Source organism: Styela clava, chromosome 9 (assembly GCF_964204865.1).
Source record: "Styela clava chromosome 9, kaStyClav1.hap1.2, whole genome shotgun sequence".
Classification (NCBI taxonomy): domain Eukaryota; kingdom Metazoa; phylum Chordata; class Ascidiacea; order Stolidobranchia; family Styelidae; genus Styela; species Styela clava.
Window position 1 is genome coordinate 14,144,314 of NC_135258.1, and position 24,793 is coordinate 14,169,106.

Consider the following 24,793-nt stretch of genomic DNA (forward strand, 5'->3'; position numbering starts at 1 on the left):
TTAGCAGAATTTTCCTATATTTTCAAACTATTCTAACTGGGAATAGTATTTTTCCTAATTCCGATATCGGGATTGATATTTGTTAAAATCACGGAATTTCATTGTTGTATTTATAAATGTCAAGACGGTGCCTATATGGCAGTGGTTCTCAACCTGTGGTACGCGTACCAGAAGAGCTTTGAATTATTGCAACAATAAACTTTTGAGTTGGTTAAAATATGGCGACAACGCTTTATCTTCCATTCGCTGAACGGGTTATAGCGCTACCAGTTCCTGACTTGAGATCACCCTCGAACGCTACTTTCCACCTAAAACCAAACGATGGTTAAAGCCCTTCAGCTCAGACGGCAGACGACAATGCTCTCGCGGTTTTGCACGCAATTAATACGTTATTAATACATACAATTAATACTTTGTGTAATGTCATATTAAATACTCCCATAGTGCGTTTCTTTTGCCATTGGTCCCAACCCCAGAAGGGAGTTTTGTCGGTAGTACGCGACCAGAGTAAAAAACACAAAAGTGGTACGCATCAGTAAAAGGTTGAGAATCACTACATATAGGAATGACGTCCTGTGATCGATGAAGGGGGATTGAATTATCTTGTGCAGACTGGACCAAGCCGATGAGATGAGCTTGCGTCAAGTAACTCCTCATTTGAAAAGACGTTTTGTGCCTCCTCTATTTTCAAGCATTGGTCACGTGACAGCAGTGACGAATCGCAGGGCTGACTTAGCGACGCGAGATCCAGTTTTTTTTTTATCTGGGTCTGAGGTCCCAACTAGGACGGACTTGGTTTTTTTGGTGGTAGCACTAGGCCTGCTCACGCTACAAGTAATAACTTTTCAAATATAACAATTCATCATACAATGAGTGTAGAAAAAAGGTGACCGAAGTAAACTCAAAGGAAACGTATTTCCTTACCCACAACAACGTTAAACCACAGTGTCTGGTGTGTTTTCAAGTAATATCTGTCACGAAAGAATATAATTTTAAGCGACATTACAAAACCAAACACGAGAAAAGATACCGAAAATATATAATACCGAAAGAATATAATTTCAAGCGACATCACAAAACCAAACACGAGAAGAGATGCTAAAAATACCACGATATTTCTCTGGAAGCAATTTTAAAATAACTGAAGGCTTCATATAGTTTCTTTGAAAAACTGATTAGAACGATAAACTCTCATTCTTAAATATATATTTGAAGTGAGTAAACTCGTATATATAGCACCGGTGCGGATTTTCTTGTGATGGTTTTTGAAGTCCTTAAAGCAGTGTTTCCCAACCCGAGTCCGCGGTCTCAGAGCGTTTGAGTGAGTCCGCAACGACCCAGAAATTAACTGCGGCCGCAAACGTTTTTGCGAATCTCAACTATCAGCCAAGTTACGATTTAAGTTAAAATTTACATGAAACATAAAAAGCAAGTTTATTCACATAACATTAATTCAATTAATAAAATAGCAATCACTTGCGCGTCGCTTAATCAAACAATTGGATTTCATAACTGACTTGCGGATTTCCGACTAAGTCGGCACACGCGTGGATACCTCAGTGGTGAGTTCGAACAACGAGGAATATTTTTTTTTCTGGTGGGTGTCAATGGTGGCAACCAAAATTTTCTAAATTGAAAAGCAGTAAAATGGAGAACACATAAGTTTTTTTTATGATGGTCCGCGACCGATTAAAAACGCTTTTTTAGACATTACAAATTGCCAAATTTCTTTCAGGATTCTTAGCTTTACTGCCTCCACATTGGTACCTACATTACTGCCGTAGGTGTTGTCGAACAGCTCAGATTTGTCGAATTCACAAAAATACGAATCAAAACAAAATACAATCGGGCACTTCACCACTCATTTTTGTGTCCACAGATTGTCATGATATATTCTGAGTAGTATTGCTTTTATTTATTCAACACAACCGCAGATTAAAATGATCACAATTAAATTAATAATAAAGCAAGGCGATAAATGTGTATTTTTGATTTACTAATGTACTTTAAATATATTTTTAATAAGTACTAAATCAAGTTGTACTTTCTGGAAATTTATAGCAGATAGTAGGATTTTTCTAACGGCGATAACAATTTCGCAAGATCGCAAAAACAATGTATATATCAAAACTGAATATAATCGGGCAATATATTCTCACATTATCATGTTCGCAGATTGCCGTGGCATTTTAAAGAAGTAATGCTTTCATCTTGTCGCAAGTCGACGCAACCGGGAGTTACCATGAACACAATTAAATTAAAATAGAAAGACATTTTAAATTCTCGTCGTTGTCATGGATTGAATATTGTGCAACAGAAAAGACCATTGTTGAAATTCGTTAAAATTTTGTTGTTTTGGTTTTATTGCTTCTTCACGCAGAGTACGGTTGCAATGAACGCAACTTGAGTCCGCAAAAAGTTTTCGCCGGTGAGAAAATAGTCCGCGACCAAAAAAGGTTGGGAAACGCTGCCTTAAAGCTCAAACAAATCCAATTTCAAGTTTTCGTACATGATTGAACTGAAACTCACTTACTTATGAATTACAAACTTTTTGCCGAAATATTATAATTTACTGGTCCAAACTGAACGCACTCGTACTTTCTGAATATCCAATCTGTCTATTTTAAGATTTTCAAGTACTATCCCACTAATGACACAATGTTCAAAACAAATAGAAGTAATAAAACCGAAAATTGACCCGTCCCCAAAGAAGAAATTCAGAAATTACAAAAAATATTCTGCATAACTATTTATTCTACAATAACTCTATTCCAGTGGATAAATTTGCTTCTAATCAAACAATCGTCAAAAATGAAACCGACATTAACGCCACATCCTCTTGCCACATCACATACTAATCACAAATCATTTACTTTTCACATGCGAAAACTTATGGTCATCCATTTTCTATCACACTCTAGAAACATAATAGCTATATAAATGAATACACAAAGTAAAAGCAGGTTCAGGCTATAGCAAAGTAAATGTGCATATATAACGATATTAACCAATTTGAAATCAATCAAAATTAAAATGTTTTCTTTAAAAATGTTTCTTTAGTGGTTGTAACTTTTATCTAGCAGTTTAATTTATACACAGAAGCATTTCATGCTTAACAGATAAGTGCTTAAAAGATATAGCCAAACTCGCTTAGCGAAAAGTTATTGATTGATGAATAAATTCTATTTTTCCCACTAGTTTTTCTTTGAAAATAAATTTGATGGACTCTGGATTTTATCCAATTTAAAAGAAATAATTTTATATCAATACAGATTAATAGGTTAATATAATGACATAACAAAAGAAAATGAAAACAACTTGGTTATCTAATATCACAGGCAAATTAGGTTGACTGAATGCTCTTACAATTTCTAAGTATGCTAAGTTCTGGTTATATGTATTACTAAGAAAGCCATCTTTAATGCTCAAATTGATTATAGTGAGCTATATATAGATAACTTTTTTTGCATTTTGTTGCTTCCGACCATTTTATTCGATGATCTTCTTCACGCAATAGACAGTGGAGAGCTTAGAGATTTCTCCCTTGAATAAAGAGAAATCATCGTCAAAAAATGATACATTTTTCATGGCTCGAGTATTGACTATTCCGCCCTTGGTTTTTTTGAATGCGCCGGAAGAATTCAACACAAAAGTGATGTAATAATCGCTGGAGCCATCCAATCTGCCAAAAAAATGTGTAAACAATATTTAGTCGTTTTGTATAACTTAAATAAATACTAATATATATTTATTACTATTATAAATGAAATATAAATTTCTTGCTATAAAGCCTTTTTTTAATCAAAAGTTTGAGAAGTCGTAATGGAGTAGTAATGAATATTAACATTCAACCCGAGTGTGCAGTATATGTTTCTCACCCCATAGTTATCGGGTCAGAAGTCACGCCTGATTCCGGAACATTGATATTTTTCTGACCATTCACTAATATTGGTTTTCTGCGGCTCGGATCGGTTTTGGGGAAGGGACGAATTCTCTTTCCAATCTCTGCACCGATGATCTCATAACTTCCATTGCCTTCGCCACGCCCACTAAAGACAACTCTGAAGGTGGATTTTGTTGCGTTGTATTCGCCTTGGCGAAGTACAATTCTAAATGTTCCAACCGCGCCACTTGTCCTGTAAATATATTTTCTAATTAAAATTATAGAAAGAAAAAAAGCAAACAATAAAATTATTCGAGGAATAATCGTTTCCGTTTGAAAATTAAATGCAAATGCTCTGCTGAGATAACCGTATTACAAATATGTGATTACATGTTGCTTTATAGTATAGGCCACCGAGTACAAAATCTATTATGTTGTCAATTTGTAAACCATTATATTTAAAATCCATTGCTCAAATTGTACCCTCAGATATACTGTCGTCAGTATCCAAATTTTGCGATATGATTTGACCCAATTCTGATTGTTTTTGTACTTTATTTTGTGATTGTTTAGCCTAATTGGCCATCAAGGGAAATTTCATAAGGGCCAGTAACAAGATCTGGTCATACCACATAAAACGATATTTACATGAATGGATTTTCCATAAGCATGGACAGCTGTGCTTTACTGTTTGGCCAGATGACATTCGACTTAACAGGTGGATATGGCGGGGGTCTGTCAACAATAGTAGAATCAATGAGTTCTCTCCAAGACGGTCCGTTCTGAAGGATGAATGGCGCCAATGCAACGTTGGGTTGCTCTTGTAGCATTTGTAGTAGAGTTTTCTGAAAATGAAAAAAATGTTCAAGCTAATTTCTCTGGTTTAAACATTTTGAGTAGAATAAAATCTATAATTATTGTAAATTTAGGAATCATTCTATAAATGATTTAAAACGGAAATGAAAGAAAGTAATCACTTAGCAAAATCGCATTAGAAGCAAAGAGATATTACAAAAATTGAGGATAAGTAAAATCCTATAGTTTTGCAATCAAACTAATGAATGCTAATATTTGCTATAATACTCACTTCTGAAGATCCCGTAACATTGCAAGTGAACGGATAACCCATTGGTAGTAAGTCTGGGTACTCCATATCTCTGGATCCACAATAGCTCATGCTACCACAATGATTTGTTGTCTTTATCATGTCCTTATCATTGTCGGTGACCACAACACATACAACATACTTCTCTCCCTCCTGAAAAAACATACATTTATAAATTATGATGTGTAAATATCGTTAAACTTGTGTATCCGAAAAAACTTAGACATGGATATATTCGTTGCTCTTAATTAAACGGAGCCAATAAAATCTTTGTATCAACTCTGTGTAGAAATCTTTCCAGTATATTACGTGACAACTCTTTACTTCCTGATTCGTGAAATATTGCACCAATTACACGGCTCGAAGTAAGACAATTTACCCTGGTTCCACGCGGTAGTAGCATAGAGTAAGGCCATCCACACTCACACCAACCCCCGACCATTCTGGTAAACTTGTTTTCTTCTGCTTTTTCAAACATTTCTGGCTTTCTCTTAATCACAGAAGACTCGATGTCTCTTCGAGTGACCACAGTTTCTTTCCCAGTAAATCTATAATTTTATTACAATTTTAATTGAAATTAATATTAAGTCATTCATTGTGTTTGTTTCTATGGTGAGCAGTAGACTTTCAAATCTGGATGCCGATAAAACGCAGTAGGAGCAAAATCGTGTTTCTTTTTTCTTTCGAATATTTACGGCTAAGTATTTCTAGTACGGGAGTAAATAGCCAGTTTCCAATTTATCCAGAACATCGGGAAATATTGATGATTCAAGCGCATACCAGCACGCAAGCTTGAGACATCTTACTTGTATTACATTTCAACGTTGTCAAGAGACCACGTCGTGTTACCGCTTACAGGTTATTTACAAGTGTTGGAAAATTCGGGAGATAAAATTTTGAAGAGGTATCAAATCGGATGCCAGGCAAAAGTCATGGGCTATTGTTAAAGCGTTGGGTGCGATGGACAAACGCTTGACTCGTTTAATTAGTAGGTGCTTTCTCGAGGCAACCGATCATCCATTTTGAGCATTCAAGTTTATTCTCGCAGCCGACTTCACGCAAATTCCAATACCTCTTCGCAGTCCCTTTTTAAATGTCAACGCCTTTTCTGATATAAGGCTCAGCACATACCCGTGCGAGTCGATGCAGTTCATGGCAGTCAGACAACTCTTCAAACTACATAACTAAAACACTGGATACCAAATATTTTTCAGTTTTGGTTTGTAATTTTCACTATCGGTAGTACGATAAATGACAGAAGGGGTTACACGATTATTATATGATATTTAAAAATAAAATTTGCTTTTACAAATTGACAATTTTTTCATATTTGGTCCGAGACTATTACAGCGGAACTTCAACCATCCTACTCTTTGCTGTTCCACCAATCGGGCCTGAAGCCTTCCGCGATTTGCTGAAGCGCGTTTTTCTGTTCATTCTTGAATCATCCAACCTATCTCCTGATCAATCGAGCAGTTGAGCTACGGTTTTATATTTCCTTTTTCTTCAGTAGTCGTATGTCAAAAGCAATAGCCACTATATGACATACCCACCCGCGCTATAACCCCTTTTTTAATAATAGGAATCACAATTAAAGTCTTGAAGATCCGGGGCCGAGTTATCACCTGGCCACCGCGTACTTATCAAACACACAATTTACCGGCAGAAGACGTTATTGCGCAATGCAACCTTGTCATTGCGGTAACCAGCGTCTGTTTACGCTGCCAGAAAAATAACAAACAATGATTATAATTTCTCGCAGGCCGGCGGTTGAGAACCTCTAGTGGTTTATATATACTCACTCGTGCACGAATTTGTCCATTTCGATCCAGTGGTTCCTTTTATTTGCATGTCTCTCGGGGCAGATGAATACGCGGATTGTGCATCTCACTTTTTCTGTAAATAAACTCTTATATGAATTGGTACAGAAATTATTCAAGAGTACATTTAGTTATAAGCAGCAACTTGCCTTTAGCTGCTGAGCTGTCTCTCTTCAATCGGAAGTGATAATTGAAAGGTTCGTGAGTGAGTTTGTCATGCTTCTCAAATTTCATGAATGGCTTGACGAGCTGGGTTTTGATGACTTCAATCTTGCCCGAGCCAAAGCTATCAAAATTGTGTATATTTATCACAACTACTATTAGTGAATTGCCGAAAGGCGAGACGTAATCAAGGTAAACGAAAACACACAGACATTATTATTTAAGCCAGCCGTGTGCAACCTTTTATACAGAATGTTCAAATACAAGTTACTGGGTGAAACCGCGGGACGTTATTGATCTAATGACATGTGTTGTTCACTTCGCACAAGCTTGCTAATAGGGCATTACAACTTCATTGCATAGAATATAGATAATAAATTGAACTCAGGTATGGGCTTTGCAATGCAAAGAGATTGGAATTACTCGCATGTACCAGATAAAACATTACACTAAATTAAAAGCTCGTTTCGCGGGCCGCACATCATTTAAAATTGGCACACGCATTGGTTGATGTTTCGAAACAAACATGCATGTACCTCGGTTTATCCGAAGTTGTTATTCGGATATCTTCTTTGGTAATAATGATTGGAGCTTTAGTTTCCTCCAAGTTTGCGTGCATGTAATCGTTGTTGAGTTGCCACAGATTATCGACAAATTTATGCCATCGATAAAATATATAATCACGTATTGCGCACACAGTACTTCCCATGTAACTGCCACCCACCTATAGGAATGAATTTAAAATTACGATTGATTTATTTTGTAAACAATGACCTAGTTTCGGCAAATGAAATTTGATGATGATAAACGTACAATAATGCAATTATCTAAAATCAAACAAGAAGAAGAAAGGAAATACTAACATGATGTTTCACAACAAAACAAAATAACAGAAACAAACAGAATGGTCCAAACTGAGAGTGATGGCGCAAAGAACACCGGTGAATTGACGATTGTAGAATTCAGGTTCGCGAACTCGATTAAAAACTTTGAACCTATAATTTTTTTACACACTATCCCTACTCACCACTCCTAAGCCATCAAAACGTTAAACAATAGGAAACAATCAATTATCATTTAATGTTTACACAAATATATTGCAGTTATGTATCCAGCTCAAACTAAAATTTACCTCATTTTCATCGTTCATTTGACTGAGTTTCATATGGCCAAAGTTATGTATGTTTCCAAGATCATATTTATTCGTTTCCTCATAATTGTAGCTTTCCAAGACTGACCCGGCCCAGTTGCCATCGAATTCTGCGTCTTCGGTTTCGCTGAGAAAGGTATAAATAGAAATAAATAGGAAATATGGAAAAAACATTGCTTTTTTCTGAGAACATGAACAAAAATCAGTGAATAAATTTTTTTTTGCGTTTTGTCCTGATGCAATAGCGTACTGAAGATGTGCATCTGAGTCATATTTTTCGTGGTGCGCGTACGAAATAAAATTGACAAACGTTGGCAATTGGCAACTAAGATTTGACAATACAATGTATAATCTCTCGCTTGCATTTTTGGGATGCCACAAAGATTAAGTCTTATTTCTAATGTGGCGGATTCACTGTAAAAAGTTCCACCCGAGTAAGTAATCAAATCGTTTTCTCATTTTTTTCATAAACCCTGTTTTAATTGGTAACCGTATATTGCCTATGACTGTATACAACATAACTGTAGTCATGTATTTCGTGAAGATATGAAAAGAAATTATGACTTCATATTACGATGTCATAAATTTTTAGATTATTGAATGCCATTGTCATCGGAATCAAACAAAACTTTTTCAAACACAAGTTTTTTTAAACGATCTTACAAAACATGACGAAAGTCAGTGAAATGGGTGTCCTTTAATTAACAAATGTCTTTGAATAATGTGGGTGAATTGTGAGAGAGCGCGAGCATTCACTTTTCAACATTTGCTATTTCGTCTAGATTACAAACATGGTAGAAAAGCCTGCTTCACATACATACGAAGTCGCAAAGGGGGTGAGAGTGTGCAACGATTATTTAACCAAGGAATAATAATCTTTATCCAAAGGAATCCAAAAACTACCTGCGAATCTTTTTTCAGAATTTATTGTACAGTATAATTTTTCACGCGGCGCAAACAGGTACAATTTCGCAAAAGAGAAAGAGTTTTGCGACACCCTAGCAAAATTGAAGACGCCCATTTTGAGAACCACGGTACTAACCTATTGAAGAAATGTAAAAATGTTTGTTAAGTCAAACTCACTATTCTTCTCTATTTTCAATCACTTTCATATAGTTTTCCACCCATGATTTGACATCCTTTCGGTCAACCTCGGACATTTTTTTGCTAATTCTGTCTGAATAGCCGGTTTCCAATTCAAATGTAGCGCCCGCGTCGTATGCACCCGGTTTTTCATCCAAATCATACGGCTTCAAAAAAAAATACAATAAATTGATCGTATACATGGAGTATATTTTTGGTTTTGCATTGCGTTCAAATTTAGAAGTCGACTTGTTTCAATTAAGCCGAACGCTCATTACACCAAGAAATATCGATCAGGATTTTATCTTTTATAATAGCCTAAAAGTCGATCCTACATGTGGACCACCAGTCAAAAACCACCAATACAAAAATAATGTAATGTAGTATTAGAAATTATAGTATTCGAGAAGAACTTTTTGTACGATGATCGATAAAAATATTCTTAGTATCATTGATGAGGTTTTTTAATTAAGCACCTGCACACTTTCCATTCCCCAACTTTCACGTTCAGCGTCATAACGTGCCAACATCTGACAATGCATGTATCCAAATAATTCTCCCCGTCTTTTAAGATGCGGCCCTTGGTTGTAGTAATTGTACGTATCGTGCCAATATCTAGGAGTAAAATGACCATTTCATTTTAATACCAGTTTCGTATAATAATTTTTAGCAGTGGTTAAACAAAACTGGACATACCAGAAATTTGATATGAGCTATATTCTACTATAATTAAGTTTTATAGGATATTAACAATTCCGATCTGGCGTGAAATAGTTATTTCATAATTTAGCCTAATTGTTCAAGATACACGTAGTTGGATAATAGGGCCCAGAGGATACGAACCACCCTGCAACGACTAAAAGTCATCTCTCATTGGATTCAAACCAGTATGAGCTTATGTCAGCCTTCGAGCTGCGCAACTTGATTCTCATTGGATGTATATAATATATATATGACATATTGCTCATTTTCATAATATTCTATATACATTGAAGAAGCGTGGAGTATATATGAATATAATTGAATGTACAGTATAATTGTTTTGTTTTATAACATAAATAAAGTACTGGTGGTGATTGTTCAGTTCGGCATCATTTCTCCAATAATCCATCCAGAGTTCTTTTGGTTCACCAGATCTGAAAAATCTTTGTGGTGCATCATATTTAGGAGGTTCTTCTTTTTTAGGATCCGGATATCTGAAAGTTAAGTAAAATTATTTTTCAGAGTGAATGCAGAAGTAAAGTGAACAGGGTGATTGTTTTCTTGTTGGCTGTTGCCTAAAAAGTAAAAAATCTTAAATTGCACTCATATTTGGCTATACAATAAATTTTAATATGAATACTGCGCGAATGCGCATGATAAAAACCTTTCCTAGTTATAAATCCAAAATTGGAGAATAATCCAAGTTAATTCAAAATTTATATATATATATATATATATGTTTTGTTTACGAATACGCTCGGGAGACGGACGTTGGCTCAAAACTCCATTCACTGTAGGCCTATATATAATCATATTAATAAACAGACTCATCAATTTACTTTATCGTTCCAGTTCAGAATGTGCTGATCTCCTAATGCATTACCGTGAAATTGAAGTAAATATGGGACAACCTGTCGTAATGTGCTACAGAAGTGTGTTCTGTGCCTCATTGTTTTTTACGGTATGGGCCTGAATAGACCCAACTATGGAATTACAGTCTTGCAGTCACGTACTTCACGGTCTATTTATTTTTCCAAGAACTACTCGGCGGTTACCGCAACGAAAACCCATTCGCACGCCATTTAGTCGCTAACTACAACAATGAAAATCTCCAAGTCGATTTATATGGCATTCCGATTTGTCCAGTATACTAAATTTACTTATTTAATATATTGTTTATAGCGTAACGTCGTATACTATATCTCTTTTTTCTTTATGCGGATGTATGTTGGGTGGTGCTGCCTCTGATTGGTGACGAAAACCTTGTTACAATGTTAGGTGGGTATTTATCATCCCCAACATGTATCGCGTTTGGACACAAAATGGACTTAAATATCGTTTTGGTATTATTCTGATGTTGTTGAAATTCTTGTTGTTATTGTTGTAGTGGTAAAATATTGCATTTTGCTTTAGCTACTTGGCCGAAATTTTCAATGGCGAAAGATTGTATCTTTGCCAGAAGGCTATTATTTTTATTTATTTCAAAAAATTCTGTGGGCTCTATGGGATTTGTTTTTTGTGTAAAATGACGTCATCAAAATTAAAAATTTTGCACCTTGTGGCGGTTCTGCCTTCGCGTTAGTATTCAGGGGAAGTCTTGAAAATTGCGGTACCGGTAGTCTATTGTGACAGATTGCCTACCTATACCAAATCGCTTTGGCATCACTCACTTGCTGTTGTTTTTTTATATATATATTTAGTTGAGGGATAAACTCTTAATATGTACATATCCTAAGAATGACTGACTAAACAGCCTGTGCAATACAACTTGGTTGGCGATAGACATAACTCTGCAGTAGTACAAATGCTGTTTATCCCTGAATGCAAATACATAGGAGTGTCAAACCATGATTTCGCCTTATTTACCGACCTGACTCCTACTTTTTTCACATCCTTGGTATGTAAGATGAATCCCCGAACAGAATATTTAAGAGCATCCGCATTTACTTCTCGACCTTGTTGCAAAGAGTTTGCGTATTTCATAACAGCTGGAACACTTTTGGTCTCATCGTACTTGTTCAATAGCATCTTGTACACCACCTCAGTTTTTGCTTTGTGTTGGTCATTAAAGTCGCTGAATGGTCTAAAATATAGTTGATGAATTTTAATACTCAGTATATATTGAGTATAAATTCCAGGTTTTGAATATTTTCATTGTAATTAATTCACGTATATTACTTACGTTCCAATTCCCAAACCAGTGATATCATTTGCCCCATATTCTTTCTTTGGTGGTTTCCAATCAAGCACTTTTTCTACTTTTGTCTGATAATAGTCTGGAGTTTTTCTCTCTTCTTCAGGCTCTAAAAATTGGAATAGTAATGAGTAACGTTGCTAATCACTGCTGGTGTAAAATTCACCAACTACTAACTGGAAGTTGTCACAGCATTTTAATCTTTTTCTTGGACATGATTGGATGAGAATGTCGTACTCGGCCATAAGTTATGTGGCCCATCGTATGACAAAGGTACTGGATGAAACATCTTTTTATATTGCTCATAGTACAAAATAGGATACGCATGCAGTAAGTGGCCTATAGGAAGGGATACTCTCGTTATTTAGAAACTAGTACCTGAAATACGTACTGTTGAATAAAATTACCGTGTAACCATATAGAATATAAAACTTTCCATGAATATAAAAATTTGGCGATGATATATTGGACAAATTCACTTACTGCCCAAAGCTTTCTTTTTCCACTTTTTAGCAATGTCCTTCAGCACATCATATTTAACACCACGATCTATAAGATCTCCATACAGCTGATTTACTTCGGCATCTGCCTCTTTAACCTTTTTTTCTTTAAGATACAGAGAAGCACGAGCCATGACAAGTTTCGCGTACACTTGATTGTCGTTCTTGCCACCCTACATATGTAGACAAAAACAGAAAAAACTTCGATCAAAAACACTTAAAAACTGCGATTATATATGAATATTGCCATAAATAGTAATAGTTTCAATTTACATATAAAGAGATGAGCTAAACGAAACCAAAATTCCCTATACCAACGACTAGCAGAGTTTTGGTAAACTTGCTTAGAGGTCAAAATAGGCAAAGTCCCAGAATCCAGCTCATTGGGATTTTTTATAATTTCATCAGCAACATCAAAGTTAAGAATAATTGTCAAATTCTGCGTTAATTAGTTAGTAATACCTGGCTGTGGTAATATCCAACAACATCAGAAGTATCTTTAAGCAAATAAGCAGATGATCTCGCAGGCTCTTTAATAACCAGTTTTCCACCCGCTTCTGGTTTTCCCTCGTAGCTGACTTGGGGTTCACTCATTCCTTCAAAGAGGGCAATCAGGGATGTCACTTGGCTAACTTTTTTCTCCGTGGGTTGTTTGGAAAGATTCTCGAAGTATTTCTTGGCTTTTTTGAAGCCCCCATAAGTAGAACCTCCCAGTTCAGCCATTTCTGTTATCTGTTAAAAGTAGATATATATTAATTTGACAGTGCTTTGAAGAAGTGTTTTGATAGAAAAGTCTCAAACATTGTATGACAATGCTGTTACATTCTATCTAATGTTTCTCAAAATAAACTTACTTGCTTTTGTTTATTACATAGATTCTGACCTATTTTTTTTTTTTTACTGACCTCGGCCATAGTTTCTTTCTCCTCCGTGTCATCAAGTTCGGGTTCGTTTATTTCAAACGAATAGGAATCTGTAATGTAATGAACATATTAAAACGAGTAAATTGAATTTGTTTAATTTGACATTTGAAAATCAATCGCTGAATCAAAAAGGTTTTTTGAACACGAAATGCCTATGGATCGTTAAATTGTTGTTGTTGTGTTGAATCGCTTTTCTCTTCAACTACTAAATTAATTGGTTTAAAATTTTTGGTGTTTTAGGATTGTTGTTGTCGCTAGAAAGTATAAAATTTCTGTAGGGTATATGGGATTTGTTTATCATTTGAATTTTCGTGTGATGACGTAATCAAAATTAAAAATGTGGCGAATTTCAGCGATCTGGTAGTCAGCGAAGTCGGGAGTTTTTTGATAAGTAAGACTACTAATTCGTTTTGACTTTTGTTTCCATGTATGTGAGCATTGCTTTTCTGTTACAGATGAGATTTATTTTTGCTGGTTTTTGCGTTTAATCAATCTGACATTTGCATCTTAGGACCCCATGATCCATAACCACCTAGTTTCCAGTCTATTTTAACTCCTTTAGAATACCTGAGGTTACGTTGTATCTTCCAGTCGCGTATTTTGCCCGGACAGTGTATGTGCCAACTTTATCAAAGATATATCCATGTTTGCTAGCGCCGACCGAACCATAGTCGCTCAGACGATCCGCTCCTTCATCGTCTTCGGCGGTATACAAGACACGTGGTTTAGTGTACGACGATTTGATTGGTCGAACGTACGGGTCAACCACCTGTGATATTATCATTATTTTATAATTGAAAACTTCAGAAAATAGAACCTAGATAGAAACTATTGACTAATCGCGCTATTTTGACTAATATAACTTCATTTTTAATCCACATTGATGTCGAGTTAGAGTTTTAAAATTGAGATGAACTCCCTATGTTCTTAAACGATTTTCGTGAATGGGGCGATAAAATAAAAGTCTTTGTCATATATTCTGATATTTATAAAAACATAGAATTTTTAACACACAATTACAGTGGTTAACGGCTCGACAGGCTACAATAAAACAATGCATGAGAAAGCATATATTAAACCTCTTCTACGCCTGTCGGTCCTGTCACGTACAATTGTACATTCCCACCTGCCACAGAAAGATCACCATCAATCATTGCGGCCAGTTTTCCAACATTTTTGACTTTTACTTCGTAATCGACCAAATTTCCCTGAGGTTCAAACATATATAATATATCAAATGCAAGTTGATAAAGAAATCTGTTTTAACGAAAATCTGTGATTCCCGATCGCACATTTCGATTTCAATAGATCTTTTGCATAAGGATTGGAAAATTGTTTCTAAATTAAATGTTTCAGGCAGCTTTTCTCAGTGCAGAATAAATTCGCCCATGGGTTAATTTTTTGTTTTCAGAGGTAAATATATCCAAAGTAAAAGCAATACAACAATCAAATTTACAGCACGAATTCAACTTGACTCTGAATCTAATATTCGTTGTGCATTATCTACTACTTCGCTATAAATTGAACAGCTAGTAACCAATAAACAAAAGCAGCCTTTACAGTAATCACTTGTTATTTTTCAATAAATGAGCACCGATTAGTACATTAGGAATAAATCTAGTAACTGACTTTGTAAAAATAACAAAAAGTGAAGAACCACTGGTTTAAAGTGAGTAATAAAAACCTTGGTGTAAGTATTGCTCCTCATATTCAATTTCAATTCCAACTTCCGATTTGGTTTCTGAAGTCTCGGTTTTTTGGCGCCATAAGATTTCTCATACCCGCCTCCATATCCTCCTTCCAATTCATCCTCGCTATCATCAGAGTCATCAGCCTGTTTGTTATCCGGGGCATATGAAGAATCTCCGTAAGGATATTCTACGGTTTTTCTCATTGTGTAGGGAGAAGCTTCTTTCTTGAAATACTGTGAGGTAAAACAATACATTCCTGACTATCTGAATGACATGTTTTAGTTTGTCGAGCTTCGGAAACAGGTAAACATTAAAAAAACAGAAATCTAGCAGAAATTAAACATTCACCTTTCCTGGACCATGTCTAATGATCATCAATTCCTTTTCGCTGAACCGATATTGAAAGTTTTTGTAAAACGCACCCGCCTTTTTGTATTTATTGTCATATTTCCAGTCATAATTCATCCAAGAAAGAGAATCCTCTTCACCTGAGCAAATAGTTAGTTTTTTGCATAAACCATTCATGTCCAAACTTTAAAGTTTACTGTTGTCTGTTTCATAAAAATCAACACGTATTATTTTGGATAAATCAGAAATCTAACACGGCCAGAAAACCGACCCTGTTGCAAAAATGATTTCTAGCCCAAATACAGTGAGACTCATTTGTAGTGTTTCGCAATTACAATGAAATTTCAAAACAGAAGCTCTTAATGTTGACGTTTGCAGTAGTAAAGTGGTATCAAAATTAACGTCAATCTAGGCAAAATGGCCTTGTTCGCAATTAGCCTACCTCGTTCGTATGAATGACCAAGTCCGAGTGCGAGACCGATTTCATGCACAAGATAATGCAGCAAACAACGCTCAGCTTTGTTCTTTATTCGACCATCCTTCGAATCATATCCTTCGAAAGCAGGATGTCTAAAAAAAGTAATATATATATGCTTATATTGTTGGATTGTTAGCCTTAAGTTCAGCGTTAATATTTCGCAAGGATAAGCACTTGTTCAATTCTGAAATAGTGGTAAAATTATTTTTATCGGTTTCTAAAACATTCACAAAAAATATGGAACACAAATACTATTTACGATTTGCGGCATACAGGATGTTGATTTCGTGAAATTTGAAGTAATGGGGCAAATAAGGATATATTTGCCAAAAACCGATGCTAAATAACGAAGAAATAAACTGTATATATAATATTATTAAATGGGGGTTTCGTCAATTTGTTATTTTATATCACGAGAAGATTCGAACAAATAAAAAAAAATTGTGGATTCATGAACCCATAGAATGAGAGTGCCAGGTAAAATCAATCGTTAGGGGAGAAAATAACCTTCCCGATGTATGTTCGGTTTCAATTAGAATAGTGTGTGTGATTTGAATATTGCATGTGTACAAAATTCTAATGTGAAAACCCAGATTTTTATAATCCCGAGCTTTTGGGTCGCATTTAATCAAAAACATGTATTTTCCATCTATGCATGAATATTAGACAGTAACAGGATTTCAAAGCCACACTTTAATCGTCACAAGCACACATTGTTTCTTCTTCTTGTTGTCAAAAATATCGCATTTCTCGTAAACTATTAGACCAATTTTCTATAAATTTTCAGTGATTGATTGTTGATGTCGCTAGAAAGCTAATATTTTGATTTATTTTTTTTTTCAAATTTGGCTTTGTCGAATTCGTTTTTCAGTTTTTGTGTGGTAACGTCATCAAAATTGATTTAAGCGATTTCACAGTCAGATTACTGGTACTGTAAGATTTGATGCTACTTCGTTTTGATCTTCGTGTCGATATATTTGAGCATGGCTCTCTTGTTATCATGATAAAACTTCACTCAGCATATAATTATTATACCATAGGCCATAGGGCATGCACATGTGGCTGTTTGTTTGTATTTTCGTCCACATAATATACCAAAAACAAAACATATAAGATAGTTAATAAAAATAAACTCATAATTTAGGTTGCTTTTTACCCCAAGAATATTCCAAATCCGGTTTTTCCATTTCGATCAAATGAGTAACCGACGTCACGTTTGTTTGGAGGCTTCTTCCCCATCATGCACCAAATATTGGTGTCAGCATCTTCCTTCTGATTAAACTTCTCCCCCATCAAAAGATACAAATCACTCTTTGTCCACCCGGAATCGGGAGTCGGATCCTCAACCTGATAAAATACAGAGAGCGATGCTCAAATATAAGGACGCGGATGCCAAAACAAGGTAGTACGGATGTGCAATCTGTCACAATCGACTACTGGTACGGTAATCTTCACGACTAACGCAATTTTTCTACAACAATAAGAATAAATTTACCAAAAAAACAAGAACATAATAACAAAACGATCCATATGTATACTTCATGTCCAATAGAAAAAAAAGGTGTTCCCGTAGTATTTGTACCAAGATGGCGCACAACCTGAACATAGTATGTGTACTAGGTTAGGGTTAGCAAGTTTTGCGCCATCTTGGTACGAAAACTATGGAAGCCCGGAAATATGTGTTGATTGACTTCGATAATTACAACTGATTTTTACGGTACAAGCACTGAATGCTATGATTGTTTTCTCGAGCTTCGACTTCCTTGTTCATTTCCTTGACATAGGCTAATCAGCAGGAAGTCAAAATTGACGTAACAATTGAAACGTGAGATGACGCTCGGACAAATTTCTAAATTAGCTGAAATAGTTTTTCGGGGTAGTTGCCTAAACATTCTGGGGCAGTTGCTCAAAGATTCTGGGACAAAATAGCCGGTTTAAAGATGTAAGGGTTCTGGAAGCGTCTATAAACCTCATCTAGCTTTAAACGAAACAACATCATATGCATTGATATAGATTACATTGTCGTAATTTACGGCTATTTCTTGATTTAAGAAAGATAATTTCCTTCTATATATATCAGAATGGGAAATATTTGTAAAATTTTTCGAACCTTCTGTCCGTTCCCAGCTGCGTAGTGAAGCTCTATGCCGGCGTCCTCAAATGCGGAATAGAGACTCAAAGTTCTTCTCTTCATACCTTTGGGAAAAGTATCCAAATGTGACATGGTAACTGACGGCCATACTACTTCGTCAATAGAGTAGTCAATATCCAAGTGAACTTCCCGAAAGAGCTATAATTTCAGGAAATATAATAAATGGCTTCGAATAAAAGTAAATTGTAATTGCTAACATTACTTATGGCGACAGCAAAAATCAGGAGCAGAAAATCAATCGAACTTGAAAGTATAAGTATTAACCAAGTTAATATCAATTTCTTATAAATAAGATTTAACTCTTGTAACTATATTAAAAAATGATAGAACGAAAAAAACGGTAAAATTAACAGCGTGACGTTTGACGTAATAATTTTTGCTTGTTACCTCACAATGGAATTTCGGGTGATCTTATCCCGGTATCGCTCAAAATTATTCACGAATGGAGATAGTTTCATGATCGCTCTTCTGCAAGAGATATGCAGCGTGCTTTGGACATATGGAGGTATTTTAGTAAAAACCGAATCCGTTATCAAATGTCATTTATGTGACAAATTTTCAGTGTTCGACGTGCAAATTCTACTCTGAGATATCATAAAGAACAAGAGAGCTACGCTCAAATATATGGACACGTCACAAGGTGTCGCTCTTTTTTATTCTGACACACAAAAAACGAATCTCTGGAAGTCCACAGAAATTTTTGAAATAAGTAAAAGTAGAAGCCTTCTGGTGAAAAAATCAATCTTTAACCCCTGAATATTTCAAAGCAATTAGTCCAGTATTCGAAGATGAAAAGCGATTTTATGGTGACGAAGATAAATAATACCAACAAGAACAACAGCATAATATTGAAACGATCGTTATGTACACAGACGTGTCCAAAATCAGCATTAACTGCGCACTTGTTGGATGACGTGGATATACGATTTTGCAATAAAACAATATATTCCGACCGAAAACTGAATTTACCATTGTCAAATTTTCAAAATCAGCAATCTTGATACTTTAAATATTTTTCACATTTATTGGATCCTGACCGATACAGTTAGTGATGATATCCTTTTGAATTGAACGCCACAGGAGATAAATTTGCGATGGCGTAATCATTTTCAAAGAAATTGTACATCATAACGATGGTTTGTGCATGAGATGTCAGTTAACGGTTAAAATAAATCGTAACCGATAACCATTCCCAGCCCAATTAGCATACTATGAATGTTTTGTTCCAAAATCTAGCAGAACTCTTTAACTTGACTCATCAATGCGAGCGGTACGACGCCGGTATGAATAAAATGACAACAAAGAGAGGAAATCGACCACGCATAAAGATAACATTGAATGACTGCAACAACTGTATATGGTATATATATTATTTTAATACAAAAAAATGTATAGGTCATATGTTTATCAAATGCAATGCAAAACTGCATTTTTTCTATCGACTGTCATCACAAAGTAGTTCCGTATCGTGCATATATCTTACGCATATTGCTAGATGTGCGTGTTCTTGGCCACGAAATGTGACATGGTAACTGACGGCCATACTACTTCGTCAATATCCAAGTGAACTTCCCGAAAGAGCTATAGTTTCAGGAAATATATTGAATGACTTCGAATAAAAGTAAATTGTAATTGCTAACATTACTTATGGCGACAGCAAGATCAAGAGCAGAAAATCAATCGAACTTGAAAGTATAAGTATTAACCAAATTTAATATCAATTTCTTATAAATAAGATTTAACTCTTGTAACTATATTGAAAAATGATAGAACGAAAAAAAACGAGTAAAATTAACCGGTTAGACGTTTGACGTAAAAAAATGCTTGTTACGTCACAATGGTTACAAAGCAATTTCGGGTGATCTTATCCCGGTATTGCTCAAAATTATTCACGAATGGAATGATCGCTCTGATGCAAGAGATATGCAGCGTGCTTTGGACATATGGAGGTATTTTAGTAAAAACCGAATTCGTTATCAAATGTCATTTATGTGACAAATTTTCAGTGTTCGACGTGCAAATTCTACTCTGAGATATCATAAAGACCAAAGTCCTACGCTCAAATATATGGGCACGTCACAAGGTGTCGCTCTTTTTTATTCTGACACACAAAAAACGAATCTCTGGAAGTCCACAGAAATTTTTGAAATAAGTAAAAGTAAAAGCCTTCTGGTACAAAAATCAATCTTTAACCCCTGGAAACTTCTAAGCAATTGGTCCAGTGTTTAAAGAGAAAAGCGGTTTTATGGTGACCAACAAGAACAACAACATAATATTGAAACGATCGTTATGTACACAGACGTGTTCAAAATCAGCATTAACTGCGCACTTGTTGGATGACGTTGATATACGATTTTGCAATAAAACAATATATTTCCACCGAAAACTGAATTTATCATTGTCAAATTTTCAAAATCAGCAATCTTGGTACTTCAAATGTTTTTCACATTTATTGGGTCCTTACCGCTACAGTTAGTGATATCCTTTTGAATTGAACGCCACAGGAGATAAATTTGCGATGGCGTAATCATTTTCAAAAAAATTGTACATCATAACGATGGTTTGTGCATGAGATGTCAGTTAACGGTTAAAATAAATCGTAACCGTTAACAATTCAAAATTGGTTAACCGGTTAACCATTCCCAGCCCAATTAGCATACTATGAATGTTTTGTTAACTTGACTCATCAATGCGAGCGGCACGACGCCGGTATGAATGAAATGATAACAAAGAGAGGAAATCGACAACGCATAAAGATAACAGAGAATGACTGCAACAACTGTATATGGTACATATATTATTTAAATACAAATAAACGTATAGGTCATATGTTTATCAAATGCAATGCAAAACTGTATTCTTTCTATCGACTGTCACCACAAAGTAGTTCTGTATCGTATATATATCTTACGCATATTGCTAGATGTGCGTGTTCTTGGCCACGAGTTACCATTGATTGTTTGCGTTCAATTCATATTTTTCGACGTAAAATTGTCAAGATTTTTAAAGATTGCAGACAAAAAATAATCACAAATAACATTGTGCACGGAAGTAATGTTATTCAGGAGGAAGTTATTTATTGTGAGTGCGTTCAGGTGTAACCAACCCGGAAATTAACTCAATTAGCGTTGGTGACTGAACCAATTGGAACTACATTAGCGTTGCGAAAAATTAGGCTGCGTTTAACCTTTCACAGTACTGATTTATTTAAAATTTTGTAATATAATGAAATCATTGAATATGAAATCAAAGGAACATAAGTGGGCGCAAAAGAAATTCATTTGCGCATATATATATAAGTATGTTGAAATCGTTTACAAAATGTAATATATATACAATATTTCCTATGATGTAATTTTCCAGGCGGATGCCACTAAATGTTTCGCAATAAATTTTACCTTATTCGTTCGCTTCATGGTAAATTCGACCCATGTTTTTCCGAAATTAAGCTTGATTTTTCCTGTCCAGTCTCTTTGAACTTTCTCAAAGATTCCCGTGAATTCTCCTGAGAGCATTCGTCCAGTGCTCAAAGTTACAGTCACGGTAGACTTTGCATCATACTTTCCACCGGAGCCTGTCACCTTCACGTCATTTTCGCTACGAAAATGGGCAGCGGTGGCGTCCCCGGACCTGAAAAATTCAATGTGACAATGCAATGCTTATACCTCATAAATATATTTATAATAGATTTACTGAAATATGCGGAAACGTTTTGGTTAGACTAAACCGAACTAGAAAGTATTTGGTGTGGTTTAAAACTTTTTGCCCCCTACATACATGAAATATCGTTTGTAGAGATTTGTTCATAATAATTGCTAGGATAAAAATAATGATTAATTGGATGAAAATGTAACCGTATAACAAATAATGTAAAATAGACCCGTCACTGCCAAGTTATTAATCAGGGCGAGCGGAAAAAGAAGTCTATTGTCTCCAACGCAAAGTCATCCAGTTGAGCGTGACTGAGTTCTGACTCCTGTTCGAATTTGAAACCAAATAAGGAGTTGGGTGCAACCGACAAGGCCGACGCCTTCCTCTGCCACGCGATGCATTTTTTAACATAAAAAAAAAGAACATCATTGCCAAATGTTATATGTATATATGGTGACATAACATGATTCCCGTGGAATTCCTTTAAAGCCACGTGCGGAAAAACGAAATTTTAAAGCATTTTAGTGCTAACTAAAAGACCATTTGGGCGTATGTCAAATTTATAGCATTATAAACATATAACAAGAATAATGTTTGCACCAAAGTGTTTGCGATTTCTCCTGGTCAAGAACCGTTCCACTGACGACGTTCAGTACTGGACAATACTTTCGAATTTGATCCAGATCCACTTCTAAGTCGCAATAAATTGGCTGCTTTGCCTGACCCACGTAACTACCACTCAATGGGTCGGCGGGAGGTTCTGAAAAAAATGGTCAATTCATGTCAACTGCCTGACTTTACAGTGCATATGAGTCCAGAAAACTCGACGAAAATAACCAAAATCAGTTCTCCTCAATACCGTGTTTAGGTGAGGATTTAAGTCAACAACTATGTCTAAGTATATAAGCTCCTACTCTTTGTGAACCAAAATGAAATTTATTCATTCTATTGAAATCTATATTGTTAAAAAACTATTGTGTGTTTAGGGGCCGGTTATATCGACTATTCTTTCGCACAATTAGATCACGCCCTGTGAGGCATTTTGTTAATATTACATAAGTATGAAAGAAAATATAAATAGGTAATATTTTCGATACCTGGGGCCTTGAAATAAGACACTCCTGGATACTTTTTCGAAGGGGGACCTGGAGGGGGAGGTGGAGGAGGAATACCCCCAGAACCTCCGTAGCCGCCAGAGCCTCCATAACCCGCTGAAAACAGAAGCAAAATTTGATTAGGCATTAATTAGAATAAAAAAAAATGAATTTCTATTCGGCGCAGAAAATTATTCGCTAACATGTGCGCTCGACATATATATACGTGATTCTCGAATAATCGACATACAGTACTCTCTAAGATTCAGAAAAACTAATTTGATTTCCACTTTTTAGCAAGAAATGCTTAGTTTCTATTTACGGAACCACATAGTTTGAATAAAAAGAGAAGGCTATTTACTTACCTCCATAAGATGGTGATCCGTAAGACATTTCAAGGCAGTAGGTATCTTGATAGAAAGTTCAACTAAATGTATCGGATTTGTAACTAGTTGTACCTGTTCAACCAATGTATATTTTATTTTCACTCGATTGTGAATACCTATTAATTGCCCTATTTATTCAACCCGGGGTTTAGCTCGAGCTAATGCTCAATAAATGCACTTTCAGATGAAATGACGTTGAAGATATTATAAAATAATAGGCAGTTAATCACAATCCACGGATAAATTGAGTTTGAATGAATATGTTTCGTCTATTTCAAATTCATAATTTAGCCAACTTTGATACCTGGACGGTCAGGCCGTTTTATGCCAAAATTAAATCGTGAAAATTTGCTCAAAATACTATCGTAATTTTGATTCAATTTCTATTCAACTTGATGTTACAAACGACAGGCAAACATGCGAAGCGCGACCTAACAACGAAAACATAGAAATAGTATAAGAAAGGGTAGATATTATTTATTGCGGTATGCGATTGTCCTTTTAGGGCATTGTCATTTTTTCAGTGAATTTTTGCATTTTGGTAACGCTTAGAAATACTATATGAATTCCTCTGATTTAATGTATCAACCGAGTCCAACATAATAGGTATTTCATAGAACAAAATTATCTTGTAATTTTTCTCTTCATACTCGAATGCGTAGCAGTACAATCTATCTCATACAGAATGAAGCACGCGGATCTATCCTGTTGAAATGGAATAACTGCCACACCTACAGTCGGCTTTATATCCAGACAACAAAACGTATACCGATTCACGGTCCACTTCCTTTTTCAGAGACGGAAGTATGTAGAATAGACTAGGATCAAGTTTGATAAAGCATAACTATTTAAAATACGATACGTTTTGCACGATCAAACAATATCCAGAGATCGTATTGACTTTACATGTTTCACCTGTAGGCCTATGTGTATCGAACGACTTTAATAAAAACATTGAATGTATGTCGCTGCGCGGCAATCGTCACAATGGTTTTAGTATCATATCAATATTTTGCACCTGTACGCATAAATTAGGTGTGGAATAGGCTCATCAAGCAAGATTTAAGCTTGAAAGATATTTCAATTCGAATATTCTTGTATGTGTTATAAAATATAAAGGTGACAGATTTGATTTAATCTGTCTTATACGGAATGATTTGGTGATAACAATATAAATTAGGTAGCTACAGAGATAGCAGAAAAGAAAAGAAATAATCGGTGGTGAACTTTGTGAAGTAAAAAATTAGCATCCAGCTCCTCAAACTACTCCAAAGCCCACCAAAAAATGCGCTTTTCAAGTTGTTTTAAAATTTAGTTACGATTCGGTAAAATTGTTCAAATATTTAAAATAACTTTTATGATATTCACAATGGCACTTACATATTATATATTTTATATATTAATTTTCTTTTTACGATGCTTTCAAATTTTACGGCCTTGTCTTTTATGCAATACCTACCTAGGGAGCGGA

The 24,793-nt window shown here is 35.3% G+C and overlaps 1 protein-coding gene across 1 annotated transcript; it reads right to left on the reverse strand.

The window, feature by feature from the left end:
- Positions 1 to 2,734: 2,734 nt before the first annotated feature.
- On the reverse strand, positions 2,735 to 23,396 carry LOC120339689 (uncharacterized). The gene is made up of 28 exons (XM_039407867.2): positions 23,302 to 23,396; positions 22,940 to 23,053; positions 22,443 to 22,602; positions 21,590 to 21,821; positions 18,150 to 18,329; positions 17,196 to 17,386; positions 16,004 to 16,131; positions 15,562 to 15,701; positions 15,207 to 15,446; positions 14,602 to 14,730; positions 14,090 to 14,291; positions 13,505 to 13,572; positions 13,062 to 13,331; positions 12,583 to 12,772; positions 12,088 to 12,208; positions 11,776 to 11,988; positions 10,271 to 10,399; positions 9,680 to 9,818; positions 9,204 to 9,370; positions 8,103 to 8,247; positions 7,507 to 7,694; positions 6,958 to 7,094; positions 6,791 to 6,884; positions 5,368 to 5,536; positions 4,971 to 5,141; positions 4,532 to 4,728; positions 3,879 to 4,136; positions 2,735 to 3,682 (listed from the first exon to the last, which is right to left on the reverse strand). Exons 1-28 carry the CDS (start codon positions 23,327 to 23,329, stop codon positions 3,490 to 3,492), a joined length of 4,593 nt encoding a protein of 1,530 aa, XP_039263801.2. The 5' UTR covers positions 23,330 to 23,396; the 3' UTR covers positions 2,735 to 3,489.
- Between the last annotated feature and the right edge of the window lie 1,397 nt (positions 23,397 to 24,793).